The sequence below is a fragment of the Chenopodium quinoa genome, unplaced genomic scaffold (assembly GCF_001683475.1).
Source record: "Chenopodium quinoa cultivar QQ74 unplaced genomic scaffold, ASM168347v1, whole genome shotgun sequence".
Lineage (NCBI taxonomy): Eukaryota > Viridiplantae > Streptophyta > Magnoliopsida > Caryophyllales > Amaranthaceae > Chenopodium > Chenopodium quinoa.
Window position 1 is genome coordinate 43,389 of NW_018742616.1, and position 24,832 is coordinate 68,220.

The 24,832-nt window shown below is 40.0% G+C and overlaps 1 protein-coding gene across 1 annotated transcript in view; it reads left to right on the forward strand.

Annotated features, from left to right (window-relative positions):
* The first annotated feature begins 525 nt into the window (after positions 1-525).
* Positions 526-24,832, forward strand: part of LOC110721393 (BEACH domain-containing protein C2-like) — a 29,045-nt gene continuing 4,738 nt past the window's right edge. The window contains exons 1-24 of the mRNA XM_021900527.1: positions 526-1,025; positions 1,401-3,437; positions 9,887-10,674; positions 10,777-11,508; positions 11,948-12,082; positions 13,348-13,452; positions 14,611-14,724; positions 15,130-15,206; positions 16,434-16,515; positions 17,325-17,642; positions 17,817-18,436; positions 18,968-19,052; positions 19,210-19,404; positions 20,093-20,638; positions 20,742-20,885; positions 21,008-21,487; positions 22,740-22,885; positions 23,338-23,407; positions 23,533-23,616; positions 23,770-23,826; positions 23,922-23,990; positions 24,094-24,180; positions 24,264-24,380; positions 24,682-24,831. Coding sequence (XP_021756219.1) covers positions 1,457-3,437; positions 9,887-10,674; positions 10,777-11,508; positions 11,948-12,082; positions 13,348-13,452; positions 14,611-14,724; positions 15,130-15,206; positions 16,434-16,515; positions 17,325-17,642; positions 17,817-18,436; positions 18,968-19,052; positions 19,210-19,404; positions 20,093-20,638; positions 20,742-20,885; positions 21,008-21,487; positions 22,740-22,885; positions 23,338-23,407; positions 23,533-23,616; positions 23,770-23,826; positions 23,922-23,990; positions 24,094-24,180; positions 24,264-24,380; positions 24,682-24,831 — 7,182 coding nt within the window. The 5' untranslated portion in view covers positions 526-1,025; positions 1,401-1,456. The remainder of the gene's footprint in view (positions 1,026-1,400; positions 3,438-9,886; positions 10,675-10,776; positions 11,509-11,947; positions 12,083-13,347; positions 13,453-14,610; positions 14,725-15,129; positions 15,207-16,433; positions 16,516-17,324; positions 17,643-17,816; positions 18,437-18,967; positions 19,053-19,209; positions 19,405-20,092; positions 20,639-20,741; positions 20,886-21,007; positions 21,488-22,739; positions 22,886-23,337; positions 23,408-23,532; positions 23,617-23,769; positions 23,827-23,921; positions 23,991-24,093; positions 24,181-24,263; positions 24,381-24,681; position 24,832) is intronic.

A 24,832-nucleotide genomic window follows, 5' to 3' on the forward strand; every position in this document is an offset into this window, starting at 1 on the left:
TTAGAGGCTTACCTACAATTAGCAATTCTAATTATGTTAGCGACCGAACTACATATGTTGAATTGAGAGCGTTAAGACCCAACCGTAGGCTTAGCAATTGCTCTAGATTATTGATTGATTGAATTGTTATTGATATTTGATAGATTTAGAACTATAAATACGGTGAACCATAACCCTAGACCTTTTTATTGATTTTTATTCTTATTTCAATTCAGTCTATTTTTCTATCCCAATTTCGTGACATAGTTTGTTTCTCCAAATTCATAAAAGTTAGATTAAACAACCATCTCCGCGTGGATTCGACCCTACTACAGGAGGATTTGTTAGGATTTTATTTTTGACAGGTGCACGACAACTTATCATGCAACTATAAAAAAACGGAGAAAGTAGTTACTATGTAGTAAAAGCCCTTATTTATTCACTAAAGATGACATTATGGATTGGACCAAACAAGCCCATATCAGTTGCTGCCCAACAGACAATCCATATTGTATACTTGTACCTAGCCCGATTTTCCTATCTTGTCCAGCCCAGTTGCCCAACCCAACAAATAGAAAACAACCTCTCAAATCATCAAATCTATCTCTAACATCGAATCCAATACTATTATAACTTACAATAAACATTTCTTCAAGACATAAAGTCATAAACCCATAAAATCCGACAATTGGTAATAATCCACAATCATCGAGTCTAAATCTAGCTACTTATTTTGTTTTGGTGCCCCAGATTTGGTAAAACTTATTCTTGCACCTCCTAATATTTGTTCAAATCGCACGAAAAAAAGCTACCAAACTGAAAGAGAAGAACGAGAGAAAAAAAAAACACGAGAGAGAGCGTGGAGGTCCACTTCGTCGCATTCCCCTTTCATTTCGGTTGCACCTTATAATTTGTTCTTCTTCTTCTTTCTCTCGCGCTCATTTTCTCTCTTCTTTTTCTCTCCTATTTACCGATCGATTCATTATCTTCTTCGATTTTCCGATCAGATTCATCATCGGATTCACATTGCCGGATCATTTGCAACGGTAACCGTTACAAGCAATTTCTTTGATGATTTACTTTGATGCATTTCATTTTTCGATTTGTTAGGTTTTGATGATTGTGATTTTTTTTCGTTTTTAGTATTGGATTTGGTCCACATTTTGATGATGTATATCTATTTTTAGTAATTTATGAGTTTGACTTCAATTTGAGAAGTTTTTTATCTTCGATTTGACAAATTAGGCAATGAATTTGGATTTTTCATGGAACTTTAGTTGTTGTTATCTCAATTGCTTTGAAATGTAGTATTGTTTCATGATTCTAATCATGTTTATTTCAAATTAAGTAATTAAAAAGTGCAAGTTGAAGTCTAGCTTACCGGAAGCTGTAAATTTTTAACATGATCTTTTGGTTTTCAGGTTGCAATTTTGATTAAAAAGTATGAGTGATTGCTAGGTTATAAGATAGTGATATAATGGAGGAAGAGGAACTCAAACATATAGATATTTCTGAGGAGAACTTAGATTTACATGGAAATGGAGATGGTTTAATTGGAGGTGAAGAAGCACAGTCATCGCCATCTCTACTTTCCGATGATAGTATGTTCCGTCAGGATCGCGTGAGTCATACATCTGATAGTTTTATGGCATTGGGTGTTGAAGAGGAGGGGTTTGAGCAAGTAGCTTTAAACGATCAAGAGGATAGTGACAGTGGACTTAGTGATCGTGAGGATTCAGGTGTGTCACTGGCTTCTGACAATGTGGCAAGTACACCTGGCGGGGTGGAGAAAGCCGAGGAAGTATTAGATGGAAGTTTTGTAGATAATGTAGAGTTGAGACAAGAACTTGATAGCTCAAGTGTTGGTCATATGAGAAGTTCCTCTTCTACTAAAAATGATGTAAATACTGAATCTGAATCCTCACCTGTTGTGTTGCAGCCAAAATTAAGGCCGAAAGGTTCTATGTCCACTGTGTCACCTGAGCTATTGCATCTAATTGATTCGGCCATCATGGGAAAGCCAGAAAGCTTGGATAAGCTTAAGAATATTGTCACTGGTGTTGAGGCTTTTAGTGATGAGGATAGTGATGCAATGTCTTTGCTGGTGATTGATTCACTTCTAGCTACGATGGGGGGTGTTGAAAGTTTTGAAGATGATGAAGGTAATAACCCCCCTAGTGTTATGTTGAACTCTAGGGCTGCCATTGTTGCAGGCGAGTTGATACCTTGGCTTCCTTGTGCTGGTGATAGTATGGGTGTAATGTCCCCTCGAACGCGGATGGTTAGAGGATTGTTGGCTATATTACGGTCATGCACAAGAAACAGAGCAATGTGCTTGACAGCTGGTTTACTTGGTGTTCTTCTAAGATCCGCCGAGAGAATTTTTGTGTCTAAGGGTCAGTCTATGGAGCAGGTTGATTGGGATGGTATGCCTCTATGCTATTGTATTCAGTATTTGGCTGGTCATTCCTTAAGTGTGGTTGATTTGCATAAGTGGCTTGAGGTTATCACAAGGACTCTTACTACTGTATGGGCTCCTCATTTAATGCTTTCCCTGGAAAAGGCAATTGGAGGAAAGGAATCAAGAGGTCCTGCTAGCACGTTTGAATTTGATGGTGAGAGCTCTGGTTTGCTTGGTCCTGGTGAAAGTCGTTGGCCATTCACCAATGGGTATGCATTTGCAACATGGATTTATGTAGAGTCATTTGCAGACACAGTAAATACTGCAACTGCAGCTGCTGCAATTGCTGCTGCTGCTGCTGCCACAGCTGGAAAATCATCGCCAATGTCTGCTGCAGCTGCTGCAAGTGCACTTGCTGGTGAAGGTACTGCACACATGCCAAGGCTTTTTAGTTTCTTATCTGCTGATAATCAGGGTTTGGAGGCATATTTTCATGCTCAGTTTTTGGTGGTTGAATTTGGTACTGGCAGGGGAAAAAAGGCTTCACTGCATTTTACTCATGCTTTTAAGCCGCAATGTTGGTATTTCATTGGTTTAGAGCATACTTGCAAACAGGGTTTACTTGGCAAGGCAGAGAGTGAGCTGAGATTGTACATTGATGGGTCTTTGTATGAAACTCGCCCTTTTGAGTTTCCTCGTGTCTCTAAGCCACTTGCATTTTGTTGCATTGGGACAAATCCACCTCCTACAATGGCAGGGTTACAACGTCGTCGTCGTCAGTGCCCTCTTTTCGCTGAAATGGGACCTGTTTATATATTTAAGGAACCAATTGGACCTGATAGAATGGCTCGTCTGGCTACTAGGGGAGGTGATGTGCTACCCTCTTTTGGCAGTGGGGTTGGGCTACCTTGGCTGGCAATGAGTGACCATGTACAAAACTTGGCAGAAGAAAGTTCGCTACTGGATGCAGAGCTGGCTGGATTGCTACACCTTCTTTATCACCCGAGGTTGCTCAATGGACGATATTGTCCAGATGCTTCTCCAAGTGGTGCTGCAGGTCCTTAAACTTATTCTATATTAATTGTAATTTATTATTTAATTATCACTTCCTCAGAAGCTAGCAGGGACTGACCCTACTGACCAAGCTCAGCGACTTCTACGTTGCCTTCTTCCCCTGTAGGTATCAATGACAATGTAATGAAGAAAACTTCAGCTAATTAGCTAAGTAGTTGAGATTGATTATGTTGTAAAGTTGTGCTGAACCGGGCTTGATTAATCAGTGCGAATGGTACTGAGGATAGATTACAAAACATGACTTGAGGCCATGAGTCTCTGAGTAGCTTTAGGCCACCACTCTCTGTGTTTCCTTACAATTTTCTGGATATCCTCCCCTGCCCCCCTAGCTTAAGATTAAGTACTACCCTTCAATTTCTCATACCTTCCCAAAAGAAATAAAACAAAAGTAATAAAAGGAGAGCCCAAGGTCTTCTTTCCAAATTAGTGAAATAACTGCTTCCTTTGTTGTCTTGCTCAAAATGGGTTCTTCCAAAAAAGTAGCTCTGTTCCTTGAATGTTGTTGCTTAATATCTTGTGATGTTGCTGCCTGCACTACTGCTAAAAGGTTGCTGCTGCCCTCTGCTTTGTTGCTGGTCCATGGTTTGTTGCCTTGGACGCCGAGTGTACACTTGAATCCGTTGACCCGTACTTGGATCCATAACAATACCCGCCCCCTCGAGATTCACCTTGTCCTCAAGGTGGAACGCCGAAAACCGATCCAGTATCATCTTGCTATCTTCCCAGGTTGCCTCGAATTCTGGCAGGCCGTGCCACTTGATTAGAACCTCTATACGGACACTTCGACCCAACGGTACCCTCCTGGAATCCATAACTGCCTCAGGCTCCACCACCATCTCCATGTCCTGCGTCAATTGACTCGGAATGGTTGGATTGACTGGAATTGCTCCCACCGCTTTCTTGAGTTGGGAGATGTGGAAGACCGGATGGATGCGTGAAGTGGTGGGTAGGTCTAGGCGGTAAGCCACCTTGCCCACCCTCTCCATGACTGCGAATGGTCCGTAGTATCGAGCCGCCAATTTCTCATTTGGCCGGATTGCTAGTGATTTCTGGCGGTATGGTTGGAGCTTGAGGAACACCATATCACCCACCTCGAATTGCCCATCCCGCCGCTTCTTATCCGCATACCCCTTCATAATTTGTTGAGCTCGGACGAGATTAACTTTCAATTCATCTAGCATAAAATCCCTTTCTTGCAACTGAACCTCCACCGAGTTGACTGGAGTTTGACCCGTTCCCACCTTCCATAGCCATGGCGGAGCACGCCCATAGACCACGTGGAAGGGTGTCAATTTGGTGGATGAATGTGGCGAAGTATTATAGGCGTACTCCGCCCAATGTAGCCACGATGCCCAATTTCGTGGCTGGCCGGCGGTGAAACACCGAAGAAACGCCTCTAGGCCTTTGTTCACTACTTCCGTCTGTCCGTCCGTCTGAGGGTGGTAGGACGTACTATGCTTAAGACTGGTGCCCTGCAAACGAAATAATTCCCTCCAAAACCCACTCAGGAAAATCCTATCTCGATCGGAGATGATGGATTTTGGAATTCCATGAAGGCGAACCACTTCCTTCGTAAACACCTCCGCCACCTTAATTGCCGTAAATGGGTGTTTTAGCCCCATAAAGTGAGCATACTTTGAATGACGATCCACCACTACTAAAATTGAATCTATACCCTTAGACATCGGAAGGCCCTCAATGAAATCCATTGACACATCCTCCCAAATCAACTCCGGCACCGGTAGCGGTTGAAGAAGCCCCAACGGTGCCTGTTGCGAGCTCTTGTTTCTTTGGCAAACCTCACAGCGACGGACATACTCACCTATATGCCGGCGCATTCCCACCCAAAACCATTCGGCGGCGATGCGCAGGTAGGTTTTGACCTCTCCTTCGTGGCCACCGGCAGGCGAATCATGATGTTCATGGAGTAGTTTAGGGATGATGGTGGAATTGGGAGGAAGAACAATCCTTCCCTTATATTTAATGAGCCCACCATCATCCTGAAACCCCACTAGCCTTGCTTCCCCTTTTTTCAGGCCCACACGAATTTGGGCCAGCCAACTACAATTCTTGATTTCTTCCTTAAGTAACTCCCAGTCCACTACTTGTGACACAGACAGAGCACTCAATTGTGCTAGGTGATGGTCCCTTCGTGAAAGAGCATCTGCTACCCGGTTGGAAGTTCCGGGTCGATATTGCACCTCAAAATCAAAACCCACTAATTTCCTCATCCATTTCTGATATTCGCTGCCCACCTCCCGTTGTTGAGTAAGATAACAGAGGCTTTGTTGGTCGGTCCTCACAATGAAATGTCGACCAAGAAGATAGTGCCTCCACTTGACAATGGCAAGTACTATGGCCATGAGTTCTTTCTCATAAATCGATTTCTCCCTCGCCCTTATGCCAAGTAACTTGCTATAATATGCTATAGGGCGACCCTCTTGCATCATCACCGCTCCAACCCCAAATCCGGAAGCATCCGTCTCAATGATGAATTCTTTGGTGAAATCGGGCATTGCTAGTACGGGGGCCGAGACCATGGCCTTCTTTAGAGCTTCAAAGGCTTTTGTAGCTTCGTCCGTCCACTTGAAGCTATCCTTCTTGAGTTGTGATGTCAATGGATCGGCAATGTGAGCATAACGGAGTACAAACTTCCGATAGTAACCGGTGAGCCCAAGGAACCCTCGGAGTTCCCTCAAATTTCGGGGCTCCCTCCATTGTAAAATGGCTTCTACCTTCTCTCCATCCATAGCCACTCCCTTCTCTGAAATTACATGTCCCAAGTAAGCCACCTCTTTCATCCCAAATTCACACTTCTTCAAATTAGCATACAACTCATTCCTAGCTAGCACTTCCAACACTTTCTTCACATGCTCCTTATGTTCTAACTCGTTGCTACTATACACCAAGATATCATCAAAAAACACAAGGACAAATTTCCTCAAAAATGGTCGAAATAGATCATTCATGAGTGATTGGAAGGTGGCTGGGGCATTAGTTAACCCAAATGGCATCACTAAGAACTCATAGTGTCCCTCATGAGTTCGAAAGGCGGTCTTGTAAGTGTCTTCGGGTTTGACCCGAATTTGATGGTAGCCCGATTTCAAGTCAAGTTTCGAGAACATGGTAGCTCCATGCAACTCATCTGGCAATTCATCGATCACCGGTATGGGATATTTATCGGGAACCGTCTCTTTATTCAAGGCCCGATAGTCCACACAAAACCTCCATGATCCATCTTTCTTCTTGACAAGTAAAACCGGACTACTAAACGGGCTTGTGGAGGGCCTTATGACCCCGGCCTCCAACATTTCCGCTATTAGTTTCTCAATCTCATCCTTTTGAACTTGAGGGTAGCGGTATGGTCGCACACTCACCGGGTTGCTTCCCTCTTTAAGCACTATGGCATGCTCATGCTCTCGGGATGGTGGCATTCCTTGAGGCATGTCAAACACTTCTTGGAACTCATCTACTATCTCCTTCAAGAAGGCCGGAATTTCCCTCATCTTCGGCTCCTCCTTGATTTCCATCCGGTTAATCTCTACTAACATTCCCCCTTTATTCTTGCAAAGGGTTCGAATCATGGCCTTCAAAGACACTCGTGTTTTTTCCAAAGTGGGATCTCCCACCAATTTAACCGGTGACCCGGCTATGAAAAAATGCATTTCATGAGTTTTCCAATTGGTAGTGACCGATCCAAGCTTCTCAAGCCATTGCACTCCCAATATCACATCGGCATTTCCCAACATCAAGGGTAAGAAATCCTCTTCAATAGTCACTCCTCCTTCTATTTTCACTTCTACTCTCCTACACACCCCACTTCCATGCACGGTCTCGCCATTACCAAGGGATACCGCGAATTCCCCCTTCCCTTCGATGTTCAATCCCCCCTCATTTACTAACTTCAAAGAGATGAAATTGTGAGTGGCACCCGGGTCAATCATGACTATCACCTTTCTTCCAAGCACTACCCCCTTTAACTTCATGGTCTTTGGGTTAGTCAACCCCACTACCGAGCAAAGTGACACCTCAACTGCCTCCTCATCATCGCCCTCTCCTTCCGGTTCTTCATCCTCGCCTTCAAGCGAATCCGCCACCATTAATACACTCAGTTCCTTCTTCTTACAACGATGCCCAACTCCCCAACGTTCATCACATCGAAAACACAAGCCTTTGGCCCTTTTGTCTTGCAACTCGGCCTCCGTCAATTTCCGGGTTTCGTTGAGAGTTCGTGAAGGTTGATTGATTGTGGACTTGCTTCCACTAAAGGATCCTTGAGACTCACTGGCCCTGTTCCAATTACGGTTTGGGCCCGAGTGGGGAGGGAGCCCATAAGTGGAAATTAAACCCCCCACGGGTCTGCTTCCTCCTCCTCCCCCTGTAGTCAACTCTGGGCTGCTACTGCTTGCTTTCCACGCACCTCCCTCTCTTCTTCCTCCTCGATTTTTTTCCTCAATTTTCGTTGCTAACTGCATAGCCCTCCCTAGACTCTCAGGCTCCCACATCCGCAATTCTCTCTTGATCTCCTCCTTCAACCCATTGATGAATGAGCTCTTAATTACCTTCGCCGGAATTTCCTTCAACGGAAAAACAAGTTCAATAAACTTGCGCCGGTACTCCTCAACTGTGGTGGTTTGCCTTAGAGCTAGCCATTGTTCCTCTAATTCCCCACCTTGCGTCTGCCGGAACTCCGCTAAGAGACGATCTCGGAGATCCTCCCAAGATAGGAAGGGCCGCCGATCTGCTTCCAAGTAGAACCACTGGAGCGCGGCGCCGTCCAACGCCATCTCCACCGCCGCCAGCCTCTCGATTTCAGTGACGCCGTAGAATTCGAAATATCTCCGGATTCGCATCACCCAACTGTCCGGATCCTTGCCTTCGAAAATGGGCATCTCCATTCTCCGCGGTCTCCATCCTCCGTCTCCACCCTGCATTTCACCCCACGCTGCTCTATTAAACCTCCGGCCATCCGGTGTGCGATCTCCGAATCCTTACTCGTTTCTCCATCGTTCCGAGTTTGATGGTGGGGTCCCCCCTGACCTGCGGTGGCGGTATTGGGGATTATGGGAACGAAATCCCGTCCGTTTGGCTGATTCGGATTTACACGCAACCCCCGTGCGTCAAGGGTGGCTAACTGCTCGGTCAGTGCTCTCTGATTTGCAGCCATTTGTTCCACTAGATTGCGTTGGTTCTCCTCTTGCCTGGCTAGGATCGTTTCTATGGCGGTCAGCCTTGACTCCACCTCCGCGCGCTTTTCCTCCAGCTCTTCAATTCTCTGCGTATTGGTGCTCACCATGGTCGCTCACGGTTCGAACCGGCTCTGATACCAATTAGCAGGGACTGACCCTACTGACCAAGCTCAGCGACTTCTACGTTGCCTTCTTCCCCTGTAGGTATCAATGACAATGTAATGAAGAAAACTTCAGCTAATTAGCTAAGTAGTTGAGATTGATTATGTTGTAAAGTTGTGCTGAACCGGGCTTGATTAATCAGTGCGAATGGTACTGAGGATAGATTACAAAACATGACTTGAGGCCATGAGTCTCTGAGTAGCTTTAGGCCACCACTCTCTGTGTTTCCTTACAATTTTCTGGATATCCTCCCCTGCCCCCCTAGCTTAAGATTAAGTACTACCCTTCAATTTCTCATACCTTCCCAAAAGAAATAAAACAAAAGTAATAAAAGGAGAGCCCAAGGTCTTCTTTCCAAATTAGTGAAATAACTGCTTCCTTTGTTGTCTTGCTCAAAATGGGTTCTTCCAAAAAAGTAGCTCTGTTCCTTGAATGTTGTTGCTTAATATCTTGTGATGTTGCTGCCTGCACTACTGCTAAAAGGTTGCTGCTGCCCTCTGCTTTGTTTCTGGTCCATGGTTTGTTGCCTTGGACACCGAGTGTACACTTGAATCCGTTGACCCGTACTTGGATCCATAACAGAAGCACCTGAAATCACATTTCTGTTCAGAGTTTATATGTTTTCTAGCTTCTTTATGTTTTGAAGCTATACAATTAGTTGCTCATTTTTTGTCTAAGCGGAATTCTTTAGATCATTGTTGCTGTCCTGATTATATGAAAGGCTGAAGTAGTTGGCTTGCTACACTCCTCATTCAACAATCATAACTTTCAGCTCTAGTGAATTAGTACATGGATTGTCCATATATGACCAGAACTTTAATTAGGTCTTCATGCAGTGAATCTAAAGCATAATTGTTAGACCACTATTGTAGGTGCTCTCCATGTGGATCATTCTCTTTTCCTAAATAGTATCTCCTTTAGTGCTATTGTTTAGCTCAGCGCCTTTAACCCAACATATCTGGCTTGCTTGAATTTATTTAAGTTATTGACCTTAATAGCAACTTAGTCCTCAATAGTATAATTCTCACTGCAATTGGGTAATTACAATAGATGTCTTGACAGTGTAGCATGTATTTTACAGGTGCACTTCGCAGACCAGCTGAAGTGCTTGGACAAGTACATGTTGCTTCGAGGATACGGCCTGTGGATGCATTATGGGCATTGGCTTATGGTGGTCCAATGTCATTGCTTCCTCTAACAGTTTGCAGTGTAAATAATGATAGTTTGGAGCCTGAATCAGGGAACCTTACTTTATCTTTGGCCACTGCTGCTCTAGCTGCTCCAATATTTAGAATTATTGCCATGGCTATGCAACACCCTAAAAACAATGAAGAAATATGTCGTGCAAGAGGTCCTGAGGTTTTGTCTAGGATCTTGAATTATCTTCTACAGTCATTGTCTTCATCTGATGCTAAACATCATGATGGCGTGGGAGATGAGGAACTTGTTGCTGCTGTTGTTTCTCTATGCCAAGCTCAGAAACATAACCATGCGCTCAAGGTGCAGCTTTTCAGTACGCTTTTACTGGATCTTAGGATTTGGAGCTTGTGCAACTATGGACTGCAGAAAAAACTCTTGTCATCTTTGGCTGATATGGTTTTTACTGAATCGTCTGTAATGCGGGATGCCAATGCTATTCAAATGCTTCTCGATGCATGCAGAAAATGTTACTGGATGACTTGCGAAAAGGACTCGGTCAATACTTTTTCTCTAAATGAGGAAACTCGTCCTATTGGCGAAGTGAATGCTTTGATTGATGAACTTCTAGTAGTAATTGAACTTTTAATGGTAGCAGCACCACCTACACTAGCTTTAGAGGACATGCGTTGTTTGCTTTGTTTTCTAGTGGACTGTCCCCAGCCCAATCAGGTACTACTGTGATTCTAGTATTATATCTCAAGTTTTCGAATTTTATTTTTTTTGGGTAATGTGTTACTGGGTCAGGAGTTGATTGTTACACTAATCTTCCAGGTTGCTAGGGTTTTGCACCTAATCTATAGGCTGGTGGTTCAACCAAAGGCATCACGTGCTCAGACCTTTGCTGACGCTTTTATATCATGTGGTGGGGTGGAAACACTGCTTGTTCTTCTGCAGCATGAAACAAAGGCTGGTGATCAGGATATGTTTGAATATCCTATTGAAAACAATGAGAAGGGCTCGTCCGTACATGGGTCTGAAGTGGCTCATGATGATGGACTATCAGAAAGTAGAGATGGTAGAAATATTGAATCATTAGAAGAGAAGCAACTTGCATCTCTGGGTGAGCCGGGATCTGAGTCCCTTAGCAGTAAAAATGGGGTGGACCTTGAATTACAGAACACTACTGGGGATCTATCTACATGGAGGTCTGTGGAGAGAATGGCATCAGCTTCAGAAAATTTTTTTGCCAAAAATGTGGGTGGAATTAATCTATCAATCAGTGCCGATAATGCCAGGAATAATGCTTATAATTTTGACAAAATCGATGGTGTTGTTGTTGGAATCATCAAACTTCTGGGTACTTTGGTTGCATCAGGACATGTAAAATTTAATGCCAATGCCCCATCGTCAGTTGTTACCGGCAGTTCTGGATTGCCTGATACAGGTGGCTCTATGTTTGATGATAAGGTTTCTCTTTTACTTTTTGCTCTGCAAAAGGCTTTCCAGGCAGCCCCAAGAAGACTTATGACTGCTAATGTGTACACAGCTTTACTGGCAGCCTCAGTATGACATCACTTTAAATTTTTTATATTCATATTATTCTTCTCTGTTTGCTCATTAGTCTTGTTCAGTTTGTGGATTTACTAAACGAATTTGTGTCGCTAGAGTTAAGAAAAAAGTGTTCTTTAGGTTATGATAACGTGTCTCTTTGGCAGTTCTGGGAATGTGCTTCCAGAAGATAAGTAGATAACTTGATAAGTCTTTCCATTATCCATGAAAAAAATGTTTCTTTTGAATTTATGATACGATATTTTGAGTTGGGTGATTAGATTTCTATGATTATAATTCCCAAGGTTTTTTGCTCATCTGCTTCTCTGCTTGTATAGTTGTATTATGTTATTCTTCCAAAGACGCAACATAGACAATTTGTAAATTCAGCTGCTGTTGATTCATACAAGTTTTCACATAATTTTTTGACATGGATTTTGTCTTATTCTTTCAGATAAATGCTACTTCAACTGAAGATGGTTTGAACTTGTATGATTCTGGACATCGATTTGAACATTTACAGCTTTTGCTGGTTCTCTTAAGGTCACTTCCCTACGCATCTACAGCATTGCAATGTCGAGTGCTCCAGGTGCTGCTCTCCACTCTTTTGTAATACACTAATACTATATGGTTGTCTTGTTGAAGAATTGAATCCCATAAAAGTTTTAATAGGTATTTTCCATACAGGTTAACGTAAAACATGTTTTGGATTCTGGGTTTTGGACCTTGAAATTATTCATTAAAGTTTTTGAATAGGAGAAAATGAGGTAGTGGCGATTGAAGGAAGATAAATAATATTGACAATTGAAATTATAATTGCTTCTTCTTTATTTTTTATTTTTTGGGATTAGATTTAACTGTTTCTTATTTAGGCATTAACAGTGTAGTTACTTCTATGTGAACAAAAGGGAAGGAATACCTAAGGATATTTTTTTCGGAAGGAAAGATTAAGAATACCAAAGGATTTCGGGAGGAGGAGGAGTTAGTGTAGAGATTCCCATTTTTGTTTTGGCCCTTTGACCTTTTATTTTTACTTTTTTTTTTTTTTTTTTTTGTTTTTTAATTTGTTATAATAGTACTTAGTCCCACATGATTTCGCACTTTTGGGTTATCTTGGGAGCTGTTCACTTGTAATTTTGTAAAATGTTCATAGTGACCTTTCTCAAACCATTTATGTTTTTTACTCACATGTTGTTACCACTCATTTAAATCTTTTTAAAATTTTTATGCTTGTCACTCTTTTAAAACTCTGTCAAGTGACCCATATGCTCTTTCTTTTTCTCACTTTATACACCTTTTTTTCGAAGTTTTTCAACTGGTTATCTTGTTATGTCCTTTCTTTGTCAAATCTCGGATGGTTCCTTATGACAATTCATGTTAGCCGACCCATTTGGGTCTAAAGCTTAGTTGTTGTCATAGTGACCTTATTTTTTTTTTAAAAAAATTTAAAAATCAAATATTAGTATTTATCTTAATACAATTAAGAGGGAAATTTCACCTAGTTTAGGAGTGACCAGTACTAATTGCATGTAGCATTAGGTTAGGTGTGAAAGGAGCTACAGACGTGGGAGGTTTTTGTTTCAAGTTTATGTATTAGCGTTGAGGTGCGCAATACTGCGTACCTAACATGTTCTTTGAATTATATCGTGGTTGTACCTAATTGTTATTTGTCTGTCTATTTACAACCATCAATATCATAAATTTGCTTTTCAATTCATGAAGTGCAGTCTTAAGTCCTCTTAACATAGTGCTGTCAGTAATTGTTAAAAAAAAAAATTACATAATGCTGTTAGTTTAATGCAGCCTTTTACACAAACTTTTAAGGTTTCTAAATTGCCTTCTACATGATTTCAGGATCTTCTGTTTTTGGCTTGCAGTCATCCAGATAACCGGAGCTTTCTAACTCAAATGGAGGAATGGCCTGAGTGGCTTTTGGAGGTTCTCATATCAAATTATGAGGTAGTGTCTCTATTCATTCTGAAAATGTCTCTAATTTGAAAATATATTGCACGGAGGTGAAAATTGGAGTGTAAATGGAAATGGGAAATGTCCAATATGAAAAACTTACAGACATGTGTAGCAACAAAGTTGCAAGCAGTAATTTGAAAAATCAGGAAACAGTTTTCTATACTCCCAATGAGAAGAAAATCCTCTCTTTATTCCAGTTGGAAACCCTAAGCTAAATTTTATTAATAAGTAATCACATGTCACAATTTGCAATTTAGACATTTAGATAAAATCCACATTTAGTGATTTCCTATGAGAGAGAGTAGAAGAGAAAATTTCAGTGATTCATTTTAGAGCAAAGGCTTTGACAATGGGAGCAGCTGAGTGGTGGCTCTCCTACTTCCCAGGCTTTTGATGTTAGAGCTGGAAGTTAGTCCTTGGGCAAGTAGTTGGGGGGCGTGTGTTGGGTATTTGAGTGAATTGGAGATCCAGGAGTTGTACCAACTTATTTAGATTTTTATGGCTAAGCAAAGCGTAATTGCTTGTGACATAAGACATAACTAAGATTATTGAGCGAGATAATGTCAGTCAAAGAGAGAAGATGCTTGAGAGAAGATTGGTGATGTAGAGAGTCTAGAGATTCTGAAGGGAGTTGGGAGAGAGAAAGGAGACATCACTTATATTGTGAGTCTCTACCCATATATAGTCCTGCTATGGTGTTCAATTTGGCTCAGGGAGAAAGGTTGGTGGAGAGGTGATTGTAAGAACTAAGATGCACTGAAATATAGTGAGCCATCTTTGGTCACATTTTATTTTTAAATTTTATTTTTTCACATTTTTTTATTAAGTCATATTTGGGTTATAGTGGCCTGACACTCTTGTAACGAAGTTTGTTGTCCTCAAGATGGTTTCAGACATTCCCTTAATGTCCTTTAACGATACTTGCTACTCCTCGTATTGTCCCGTCCTGCCCGTGCATACTGGGGATGTTTCAGGAACGGGAAATGCCACCCTCTTGCCCATTCTGTGCTTCATAGCTATGGAAAAGCATTACGAAACTTGACACATTCTTACGGTTACCGTTAGAAACGGGGGATATCTAACCCATGTGCTTTGTGTATGTGTATGAATCACTTGCGTACTGACGTCATTGTTCTCTTGTTTGATCAGAGAGCTTCAGCGAAAAGCTTGAATTCTTCAAGTTTGGGAGATATAGAAGATCTTATACACAGTTTCATGATCATCATGTTAGAACATTCAATGCGGCAAAAGGATGGATGGAAGGTGGGCTTACTTGGTGCAGTACTTATCTACCTTTATAGCAGGAATATAATATATAAACTTTTACAAATGTCTTAAGGGATTGTCTACAGCATACCTTCGAAAGATGTTTAGTTAAATATGTTGATTTGTCTAATTGTGATACCTTTCACTTCAGTGTGCCTCTTATTTATTATTCAAATACTCGAAAAAAGATAGCTTTTGTTTCTATTTCTTTTCTTCTTCGTGCTTGAGTGAGTTCTCTGGGTATCAGTCTGTTTCATAACTTTGTTGATCAATAGAGTTAAGTTATAACTTAATATGTTAACCACTTTATTAATGACTTGGCCAACAAGTTATCTTCTTATATCTGGTTGTTTTGAGTGCAATAGTATCATTTATGGCCTTGCTGTTATTTCTTTTGCACAGGATATTGAAGCGACAATTCATTGTGCAGAGTGGCTCTCTATGGTAGGTGGATCTAGCTCTGGAGATCAACGTATAAGGTACTACCTTAACATTAAATCTGATTCAAGTTTGATGGCTTTTATATGAGATAGAGCATTTTGGATAGCTTGTTTTTGGACCTGTCTGTAACTGTTATACTAGTTTGGTAAAAAGTCTTTTAGTCCTAGTTTTTTGGCTGCCTTTGTGGTGTTTGAAGTTTTGAACTGCGAAGATTAGTCAATCACATATCATGGTTTTTTTTAAACCAGAATAACCAGTAAGGAAAATTAATTTTTCTACTTTGGGTATGGTCCTGACAGGCAACACCTTTTCTGGCATCTTTTCGATACTTTATTTTTTTGGATTAGCATTAAGGGTATAAGAAAGACATCATGGGTTCTTGGACAAAATGCTCAAGCTTGGGGGCTTTTGTCTTATTGTCTAGCCACTTATCTGTTTGGGGTACTGGTACGGGCGGATAGCAACAGTAGCTACATTAGCTTCAATAGCTGTAGTTTAAACAAAAAAGAGCGAGTTTCATCATAGAGGAAAAGCTTTTCTAATTTTCAATGTTTTTGATATCACTTAAATAAAGACCCCAAAGAGAAAGTTTTGGCTTTAGATTGGTTTATTGAATTCCAAATCTAAAAACCAAATGGAACCAGATTGTGTGATTTGTGTGTTATGTAAGGAGTATAGAATACCTAAAGTTCATATGGCATTATCAACTTTCAAGTAGTTTTCAACTTGGATAGCGGATTTACGTTGTACATTATTATAATTTCTGGAGCATTAAAATTTGCTGGTCTGAGTCTTGCTCCTTGGAAATGCTTTTCTTGTGGTTCTTTTGGCTCTATTTTTAGGAAGAACTGTTTAAGTTTTCGGAACGGTGCTACTTTGTCTTGCTTGTGGGGTGGAGATATTTGTTTTGCTTCTTTGTCAGTGTATGCAGGCATGCAGCTAGGGAGGTCACAGGGGTTTGTTTATATGATGCAGTGTGACTTTGAGCTCTGGGGGGTTAGTGTGTTAATTTCATTGATTAACATAAATATGTAATTTTTCTGAGCTCTTGGGTCAGTACTAATTACCTAACTTTGAGTGCCTCAAAACTGAAGGTTATGTTGTGCTGACAGAATGTAGAAATTTCTAAATATATAATTTTATGTGAGAAATAATTAACTGACTGGATTAGAGGGAAGTGTATTTATGACTACATGTCTTGAAAAATTTGCTTCAATTTAACCTCAATAGAGCTCATTGTTGATTTTTATTGGCATGTTTTCAAGACGTGAGGAATCATTGCCTATATTCAAAAGAAGATTACTGGGTAGCTTGCTGGACTTCTCTGCTAGGGAACTTCAGGTTCAGGTACTACATGTTCTTCTGAAATGTAGGTTCTGTGTGCAGAGATTGTTTCATTGCTTTAGTTTCTTTTGTTTTGACATTTATTTTCCTTATGGTCTTCTAGAAACTGTTCTCGCGGTCTCACCCCTTTGGAATAAAGGATGTTAAACCTTAGTGGTGAACTTTTTCTTATCACCCCTGAATGCAGTCTAATGCCGATAAGCCTAAAATTGCGGTTAACTCAATTTAACTCAAAGTTTGGGTAGGAAGCTGAATGACCAATAATTAATGGTCTCCCTGTCTCTCTTTCGTTCAAAATTGAAAATTTGAAATTTGATTTAGCGTGTACATTATAATTTGACATCTGGTTCATTGAAAACACATTAAAAATACCTTTAAATGCTCTTAATAGTTGCGGAGGATTCTTAATACAACTATAATGAATGTTCACTCTAAGATGCCTGGTTTATAGAATAATATAGTGAATCCTATGAAATTCTGATTTCAAAAGAGAAGTATAATCCAAAGCCTGCTGTTGGAATAAGTTGGAGCAGAATGTCTTTGCCCATAACTTGCATTATACGGAGTATAAGCTATAAGCCTATAGCAGTTATCGTTGCAATGGCCCTTGTGTACTTGTCCTTGCAATAATGTGAAAAGGCCTGCTGTTATATGTGTTCAGTCCAATAAAATAAGATCTTTTGTTGCCTATGGGAGATATAAGGGGCTTAAAGATCTCCTGTTGCCTACCATAATTGTAATAGTTTCTTTATTCCAAACAGGTCAAACTTATGTTAAGCTTCTTACCTGTGTTATTTTTTCCTTCTGAGCAGACTCAAGTCATTGCTGCTGCGGCAGCCGGCATCGCTGCTGAATTTTCCACACCAAAAAATGCCAAGGTGGAAGCTGAGAATGCTGCTCAGCTTTCAGTGGCATTGGTAGAGAATGCCATTGTTATTTTGATGCTAGTTGAGGATCATTTACGTCTGCAGAGCAAAATATGGTGTGCTCGTCATACTGCTGCTGGCGCTGTGCCCTCCCTTTCAGCAGCTAGTCAATCAAATTCATCAACTGTGGCTGCTGGAGAACAGAAGGATGTTTTGGGTGACCGTAAATCATGGTCTGGCGACACTGGAGGACTACCCCTCGATGTATGTGCATTTGTTATTTTTGCTATAGTTGATTTACTGTGCATTTGTGCAAATAGTCTTATCTGACAGTACCTCATAAGCCTTATAGGTTAACTGTTAACATTTATTTCTGTGTTATTTGTGATGACACCAATTTAATACCTTTTGTGCATAACCTGTGTAACTATCATTCAGATCCTTACTTCAATGGCTGATGTAAATGGGCAAGTATCTGCGGCTGTTATGGAAAGACTAACTGCTGCAGCTGCAGCTGAACCTTATGAATCTGTCTCTTGTGCTTTTGTGTCTTATGGAAGTTGTGCAAAAGATTTGGCAGAGGGATGGAAGTTCAGGAGCCGGCTTTGGTATGGTGTTGGTGTTCCTTCCAAGTCAACCGCATTTGGTGGTGGTGGCAGTGGTTGGGAGTCTTGGAACTCTGTTTTAGAAAAGGATGAAAATGGTTGCTGGATTGAGCTTGCTTTAATAAAAAAATCTGTTACGATGCTGCAAGCTCTGTTGCTAGATGAATCGGGACTTGGTGGCGGTCTTGGTATCGGCGGAGGATCTGGTACAGGAATGGGAGGCATGGCAGCTCTTTACCAGTTGCTGGATAGCGATCAACCATTCCTATGCATGCTTCGAATGGTGCTTGTTTCCATGAGAGAAGAAGACAATGGCGATGAAAGTATGCTTATGAGAAATTTGAATTTTGAAGATGCATCATCAGACATGATACATAGACACGCTGGGAACATGACCATGGATTATAACACTAGATTGTCTACTAGAAAACCTAGATCTGCATTGTTATGGAGGTAAATGGATAGCTTTATTCCGATTACTTTTGCCTTATTTTTTCCACTTCCAATACTGTAATATCCTGCTGGTGTATTGTTTTTACAGATGGCATGTTGTTAGTTTGCCTAGTTTGTGTCTTGCTTTGTTTTTCAACTATGATGCCAAACTATGTTAAAAATTTGTTTTTATCTCTGCATCTTCTGATTTATATAATAGCATTTTTACCACCCTACACACATCTTTATTGAATATAGTAAGGCCTAACATTAATCTTTTCTTTCATTTTCCCCCTAGTTTCCCAAAAATAGTGGAGAAAAGCAGTACAGTTTTGGATATATATGTTTGTGCCCTTCTACTCTATGCCATAATAACATGTAGAGAAAATGACTTATTTCAGGCTCTAGTTTCTGTTGCCTTTTTGCTGTTTCTTTGACAAGTCTTGATTCGTTGCATTAAGTTTTTCCCTAATTGCCACTTTGCCTTTTGCTCCTCCTCCCTCTCTATTTGTGGGCCAAATGCATAACAGTTTTCTTGAAAATGGTGTGCAGTGTGCTTTCACCTGTTCTAAATATGCCCATATCTGAGTCCAAAAGGCAGAGGGTATTGGTTGCATCCTGCGTCCTGTATTCTGAGGTTAGTTTATTGAGATTCAGCTTACATTCTTAAAATATCTTAATTATCATTTTCTGAAATTGCTATTTAGTCCTGTTATATCTCTAACTGATATCTTTCAAGTTGTTGTTTGCCGTCCGTACCTTTTTAACTATTTGATTTTGGATGTCTGGTTCAGATGTGGCATGCCGTTGGAAAAGATAGAAATCCTCTGCGCAAACAATACCTGGAGGCTATTGTACCTCCATTTGTTGCTATTCTGCGGCGGTGGCGGCCATTATTAGCTGGAATTCATGAACTTGCGACTGCAGATGGTCTCAATCCTCTGGTTGTTGATGACCGAGCATTGGCTGCAGATGCTCTTCCTATAGATGTAAGTTTTATAAAGTTATATTATTTCTGTTTCTCTTTCCTCTGTCCTATGGTCTTTGGCATTTTTTGTGCTGCTGCTCTAAAGGCTAAAGCTGAAGGTTGTTTCACGTATGGGTTTTTCAATATATTCCTGAAAATTTCTGTATGCACTTCTTTTCTAGAAAGTGCTTTGTGCAAACTGCTATATGCATGATGTCATCACACTGGATTATCCCATTTCAGCGTATGGTTAAGGGCAATAATGCTTTTGGCTTCCCTGCTGCTGACATGGATCAAACGGTTTTTTTCCTCTTTTTATGAATAGGATTAAGGTTTAATTCTTGCTACCTGTAAAATATCGTTGAACAGTTGCAAGTCTTAAGAGACTAAGAGTCCATTCTTGTAATATGTTTAATATTTTATTAGCTGGGGAGAAGGTCAAGGCTGAATGCCGTTTGCATTTGTTAATTTTTTTAGGATACTTGTGACCAGTTGGTGGTCCTGTTGCATGTTTTAAAACCTATTGTGCGTGTATCTTTCCCATATATTAAAGTCTTTGTATGTTTGATGCCCATTTCTTAAGTCTAATGTATTTGTCAGTTCGAACTTTTCCTAACAAAATCACACAACACTATACATTCATATATGCCCAATTGTGTACACTTGATGTTTACTGCACACATAATAAAAAATTGTTGGTGTGGTTTCAGGGAGCTCTTGCCATGGTATCTCCAGCCTGGGCTGCTGCATTTGCATCTCCGCCTGCTGCAATGGCATTGGCTATGATTGCAGCTGGTGCTTCTGGAGGGGATGTTCCTACACGTGCATCAACAACACAGCTTAAGCGTGATGTCTCGTTGCTTGAGCGAAAAGCAGCTAAGCTACAAACATTTTCAAGTTTTCAGAAGCCACCAGAAAATCCGAGTAGATCTCCAGCTGCTCTTAAGGATAAAGCAGCTGCAAAGGCTGCTGCCTTAGCTGCGGCCCGTGACCTGGAGCGTAACGCAAAAATTGGTTCAGGCAGGGGCCTAAGTGCTGTTGCAATGGCTACTTCTGGTCAGCGAAGAAATGCAAGTGACATGGGGCGTGTTAAGAGATGGACTCTTTCAGAGGCCATGGGAACAGCTTGGAGGGAGTGCTTGCAGCCAGTTGATACTAAATCAGTCTATGGCAAAGACTTTAACGCTTTTTCCTACAAATATATTGCAGTACTTGTTGCAAGTCTTGCTTTGGCTAGAAACATCCAGCGATCTGAGGTCTGTGCTGACTCTCATCTTGGACGCTTTCACTCATTATACCAGTAGATCATTATATATTCGAGTCCTTGTTGCAGTCATTATGCAAATTTTTGTATCGCAGATTGACAGGCGGTCTCAAGTAGATATGTTGGCGCGCCACCGTCAAGCTACTGGAAGTCGTGCTTGGAGGAAACTCATTCATTATTTGACAGAGATGAAGTGTCTCTTTGGGCCATTTGGTGACCATCTATGCAATCCTGAATGTGTATGTAATTAATTGCGTCCACCATGCTATGTAAAATTTTGACAATGGACCGGCCACATTACTTGTTTTTACTGGTTGTCTTAGGCAGTAGAGTACTAAAATTTGGTCTTAATATCTTGCAGGTGTTCTGGAAGCTAGACCTCATGGAAAGCTCTTCAAGGATGAGGATGTGCTTAAGGAGGAATTACAGAGGCTCATCACATGTTGGTGCTGCAGCTAATTATGAAGATAACGATGCTTCTAAACAAGATCAACCGAGGGACATAAGTGCAACAAATGCCTCTGTCTTGGCAGCTGAAGCAATTTCCGCTGATGCATTAAATGAAGATGGTGAGCATGCTGATGTCAATAATAGGATGAGTATTGACTTTGATGGGGAGCAGCATGAGGAAAATCATTCAAGGCAGTCCGTTGGATCGGAATCACGAATGCAAGTGTCATCAGATGCTAATGATGCACCAACTACCAGCGGCCAAGGCATGACAGAGGATGCATCAGCAGTTGCTCCTGGTTATGTTCCTAGTGAGCTTGATGAGAGAATTATGCTTGAACTTCCTTGCTCGATGGTGAGGCCGCTGAGGGTTGTACGAGGAACCTTTCAAGTAAGTCTTGTGTGACATTTGCTGGTTGCAATTCATTAATATATTTTTTTCTAGCTGCCCTAATGCAGTTGTACCTCTGTCAGATGTCGAAGTAAATATCCTCAAGTGTCATTTTGAGGGAACCTTTCAATATCTTCAAAATGTTGAGGGAAATGTCCATATATAAAGGAGAAAGTATTTCAAAATTCATACCTGCTTATATGATAACATTGATAAGTGTCTAACTGGACAAGATCATAAAAAGGATAGATAGGACTCTGTAGTAGTGCCTGCAATTTCGCGTACTATTACTATTTGCGAGTTCCAAAACCTTTAAATTGTTCCCTACAATATAGGCATTTTTGTTCCACTTGAACGCTGAAAGTTTTCACTCAAGAAATTTCTTTCCTTATATTTGTGTTTTGCAGCATCATATTCTTAGGGAAACTGTAAGTTAATTGAAGGAATTTTAGACTTTAGAAGGACTTTTATGCTCTGTTAAAAGAACTATTGGGAATTGTTGTTCCCTGATTGAGGACAAGCTCTATATCTAGTTCACCCATATATTAACCGCGCATCTAATTTAGCCTCATGAAGCGCTGCTTGAAGTGGAATGTATGTAGAATATGAAGATTGCAGTAAATTCATGGTCATTTTTCTCTAGATAAGAACATTCATATAAGTTTTTTTAAAACAGCATAAGCACTAGGAAATATAAGAGAAATGCTTTTTTTTCTTTCAAATGACAATAGACTCTTTTATAAATCACACTTTTCTAATTTGTGTGTTATATCTGGTGAACGGTGTTTTAGATGAAAGCTTGAACCATAATGAGAACTTTCTAGTTTCTTTTAAGGAGATGAAGGTGAAAAATTCACTAATAGGATTCCAACATAATTGTTGGTAAAAGACTGTCAGACTGACTGTGTTCATTAAACAAGATACAAATGCTTCAGTTATTTTGATCTGTGTTGCTGCTTTAATAAAGAGCTATTTTATGCAGCAATATTTATATGCTAGGTAGTGCTTGATATGACAGTATCAATAATATATATATTTTTATAAAACTTATGGCTTTTTGATAAATGTGTCTCATTATTTGACAAGATCGTCTGACACATGTTGTGCTTGAAAGTAGTAATTACATTCTGTGTACTTTTAAATTACAACTATCTTCTAGTTTATTGTAAAGACTGAAGTCACAATACATCTGCTAGTTCAGCATGTGTTTTCAGTTTTGTAATCTGTCTTACAAAATAATTGTTGATTTCAGATAACTACAAAACGAATTAATTTTATAGCCGATAATATCGAGACCAGTTCGTCAGGGACTGAACTGGATCATAGTTCAGAAAATAGGGATCAAGAAAAGAATCGTTGCTGGTTAATATCTTCCCTTCATCAAATCTATAGCAGAAGGTTAGTTTGTGAGAGATTATCATAGCCATTTTATTTTGTCATATCTATAAGCTAGTATCTTCTTTGATTTCTTTTGTCGTTGAAGAATTTTTTTTTTTCCCCTGTCAAGTACTACCTCCATTTCACTATAGATGCAACGTTTCGACTGTTTGTCTTTTTGACATCCCACTTACTATTAATTTTTGTTTATATTGATTAATTAATTATGCATTGAGATCCCACAATATTTTATTATTTTACATAAAAATACTTAATTTTTATATATATGTAAAAAGTGTAGGCAAAGTTGATAGATAAATAGTGCACAAAGTCAAAACAGTGCATCTATTGTGAAATGGAGGTAGTATATGTTTTGCAATTCTTTTTGTCCCTTTTGATATACCTTCAATTTTCATTGAGTTAAAATAAAATTTCAATTTTGAAATGTTTACCACTTGAATTTGTATTTGCAGATATCTTCTGAGAAGAAGCGCACTGGAGCTTTTTATGCTTGATCGCTTTAATTACTTTTTTGATTTTGGGGTATTTGGTCTTGGCATCTGCAATTTATTTCCTTTCTTTAATTACTTTATAATATGAAACCTTTGTTTGTTCATTATTTTTTGGCAATTTTTTGTTAATCTGTCTTATATATATTGGTTTTGTAGACTAGTGAAGGTAGAAGAACTGCGTACCGAGCTATTGTTAATGCACGCCCTCCTCATTTGAACAACATATATCTAGCGACTCAGGTTTCTACTAATGCTTTTTTGATTGACATCTTTTGTTGGAGGATATTAGTGACTTGGACCCTTTAAATTTTGTCTAGGACTGTAGTAGTTTCTCTGCTGTTGCTGTTTTATTGCCGCCTCATAGTCCTTTTGTCTGTTTTTAATATCCTGTAGAGACCTGATCAGCTTTTGAAAAGAACTCAACTGATGGAGCGTTGGGCTAGATGGGAGGTAAAGGCACCATGCTTGGCATTGTAGAGCTCTTTAAGCAAAGTTTGCTTCGTCTCTCAGTAAAATGATCTAAAGAATGGTATGCTTATTTTCAGATCAGTAACTTTGAATACCTAATGCAACTCAACACACTGGCTGGGCGTAGTTATAATGATATTACTCAGGTTTTCATTCTGCTGCTACAATATTTAAATTTTTTCTTACATATTTGCTAATGACTCTTCATAGTTGTTGATGTCATTTCTTTTTCTACCTTATTTGATGCAGTATCCAGTATTTCCTTGGATTTTATCTGATTATACTTCACAGAATCTGGATCTTTCTAATCTTTCTTCTTATCGAGACCTTTCAAAGGTGAGTAACACAAGTTAGTTTTTATATTATTGTTATTATTGATCAAAGCACCAGTTCTTATAACTAATTGGCCCCTCTCACAGCCTGTTGGTGCTCTAAATCCTGAACGCCTACAAAAATTCCAGGAGCGGTATTCCAGTTTTGATGATCCTGTAATCCCAAAGTTCCATTATGGCTCACATTATTCAAGTGCTGGAACAGTATGTTTCTTTCTTTTCCATGCCAATGTTTGTGAACCAAATATTTTGGCTTTGCTAGAAGGCATTTTTTTAAAAACATATGAACTAGCAGCTGGCAAGTTTGCAAACTGAATCAGGTTGAAGGGTTTGGATCATATGGTTTTAAAATTTATCATTCAGTCTCTAGCATATACATTATTTCATTTCCATTAATTTGTTGATTTGATTAATTATAATATGTATGCTAAAGTTAATTTTGAAATCTCTTTTCATAATGATGATCTCCCCTTTATAAATTTGTTGATTTGTATATTACTTTTAGGTGCTGTATTATCTTGTTCGACTGGAGCCTTTCACCACTCTCTCTATTCAACTACAAGGTGGTAAATTTGACCATGCAGACAGGATGTTTGCTGATATTGCTGCTACTTGGGAGAGTGTTCTTGAGGAGATGAGTGATGTGAAGGAATTGG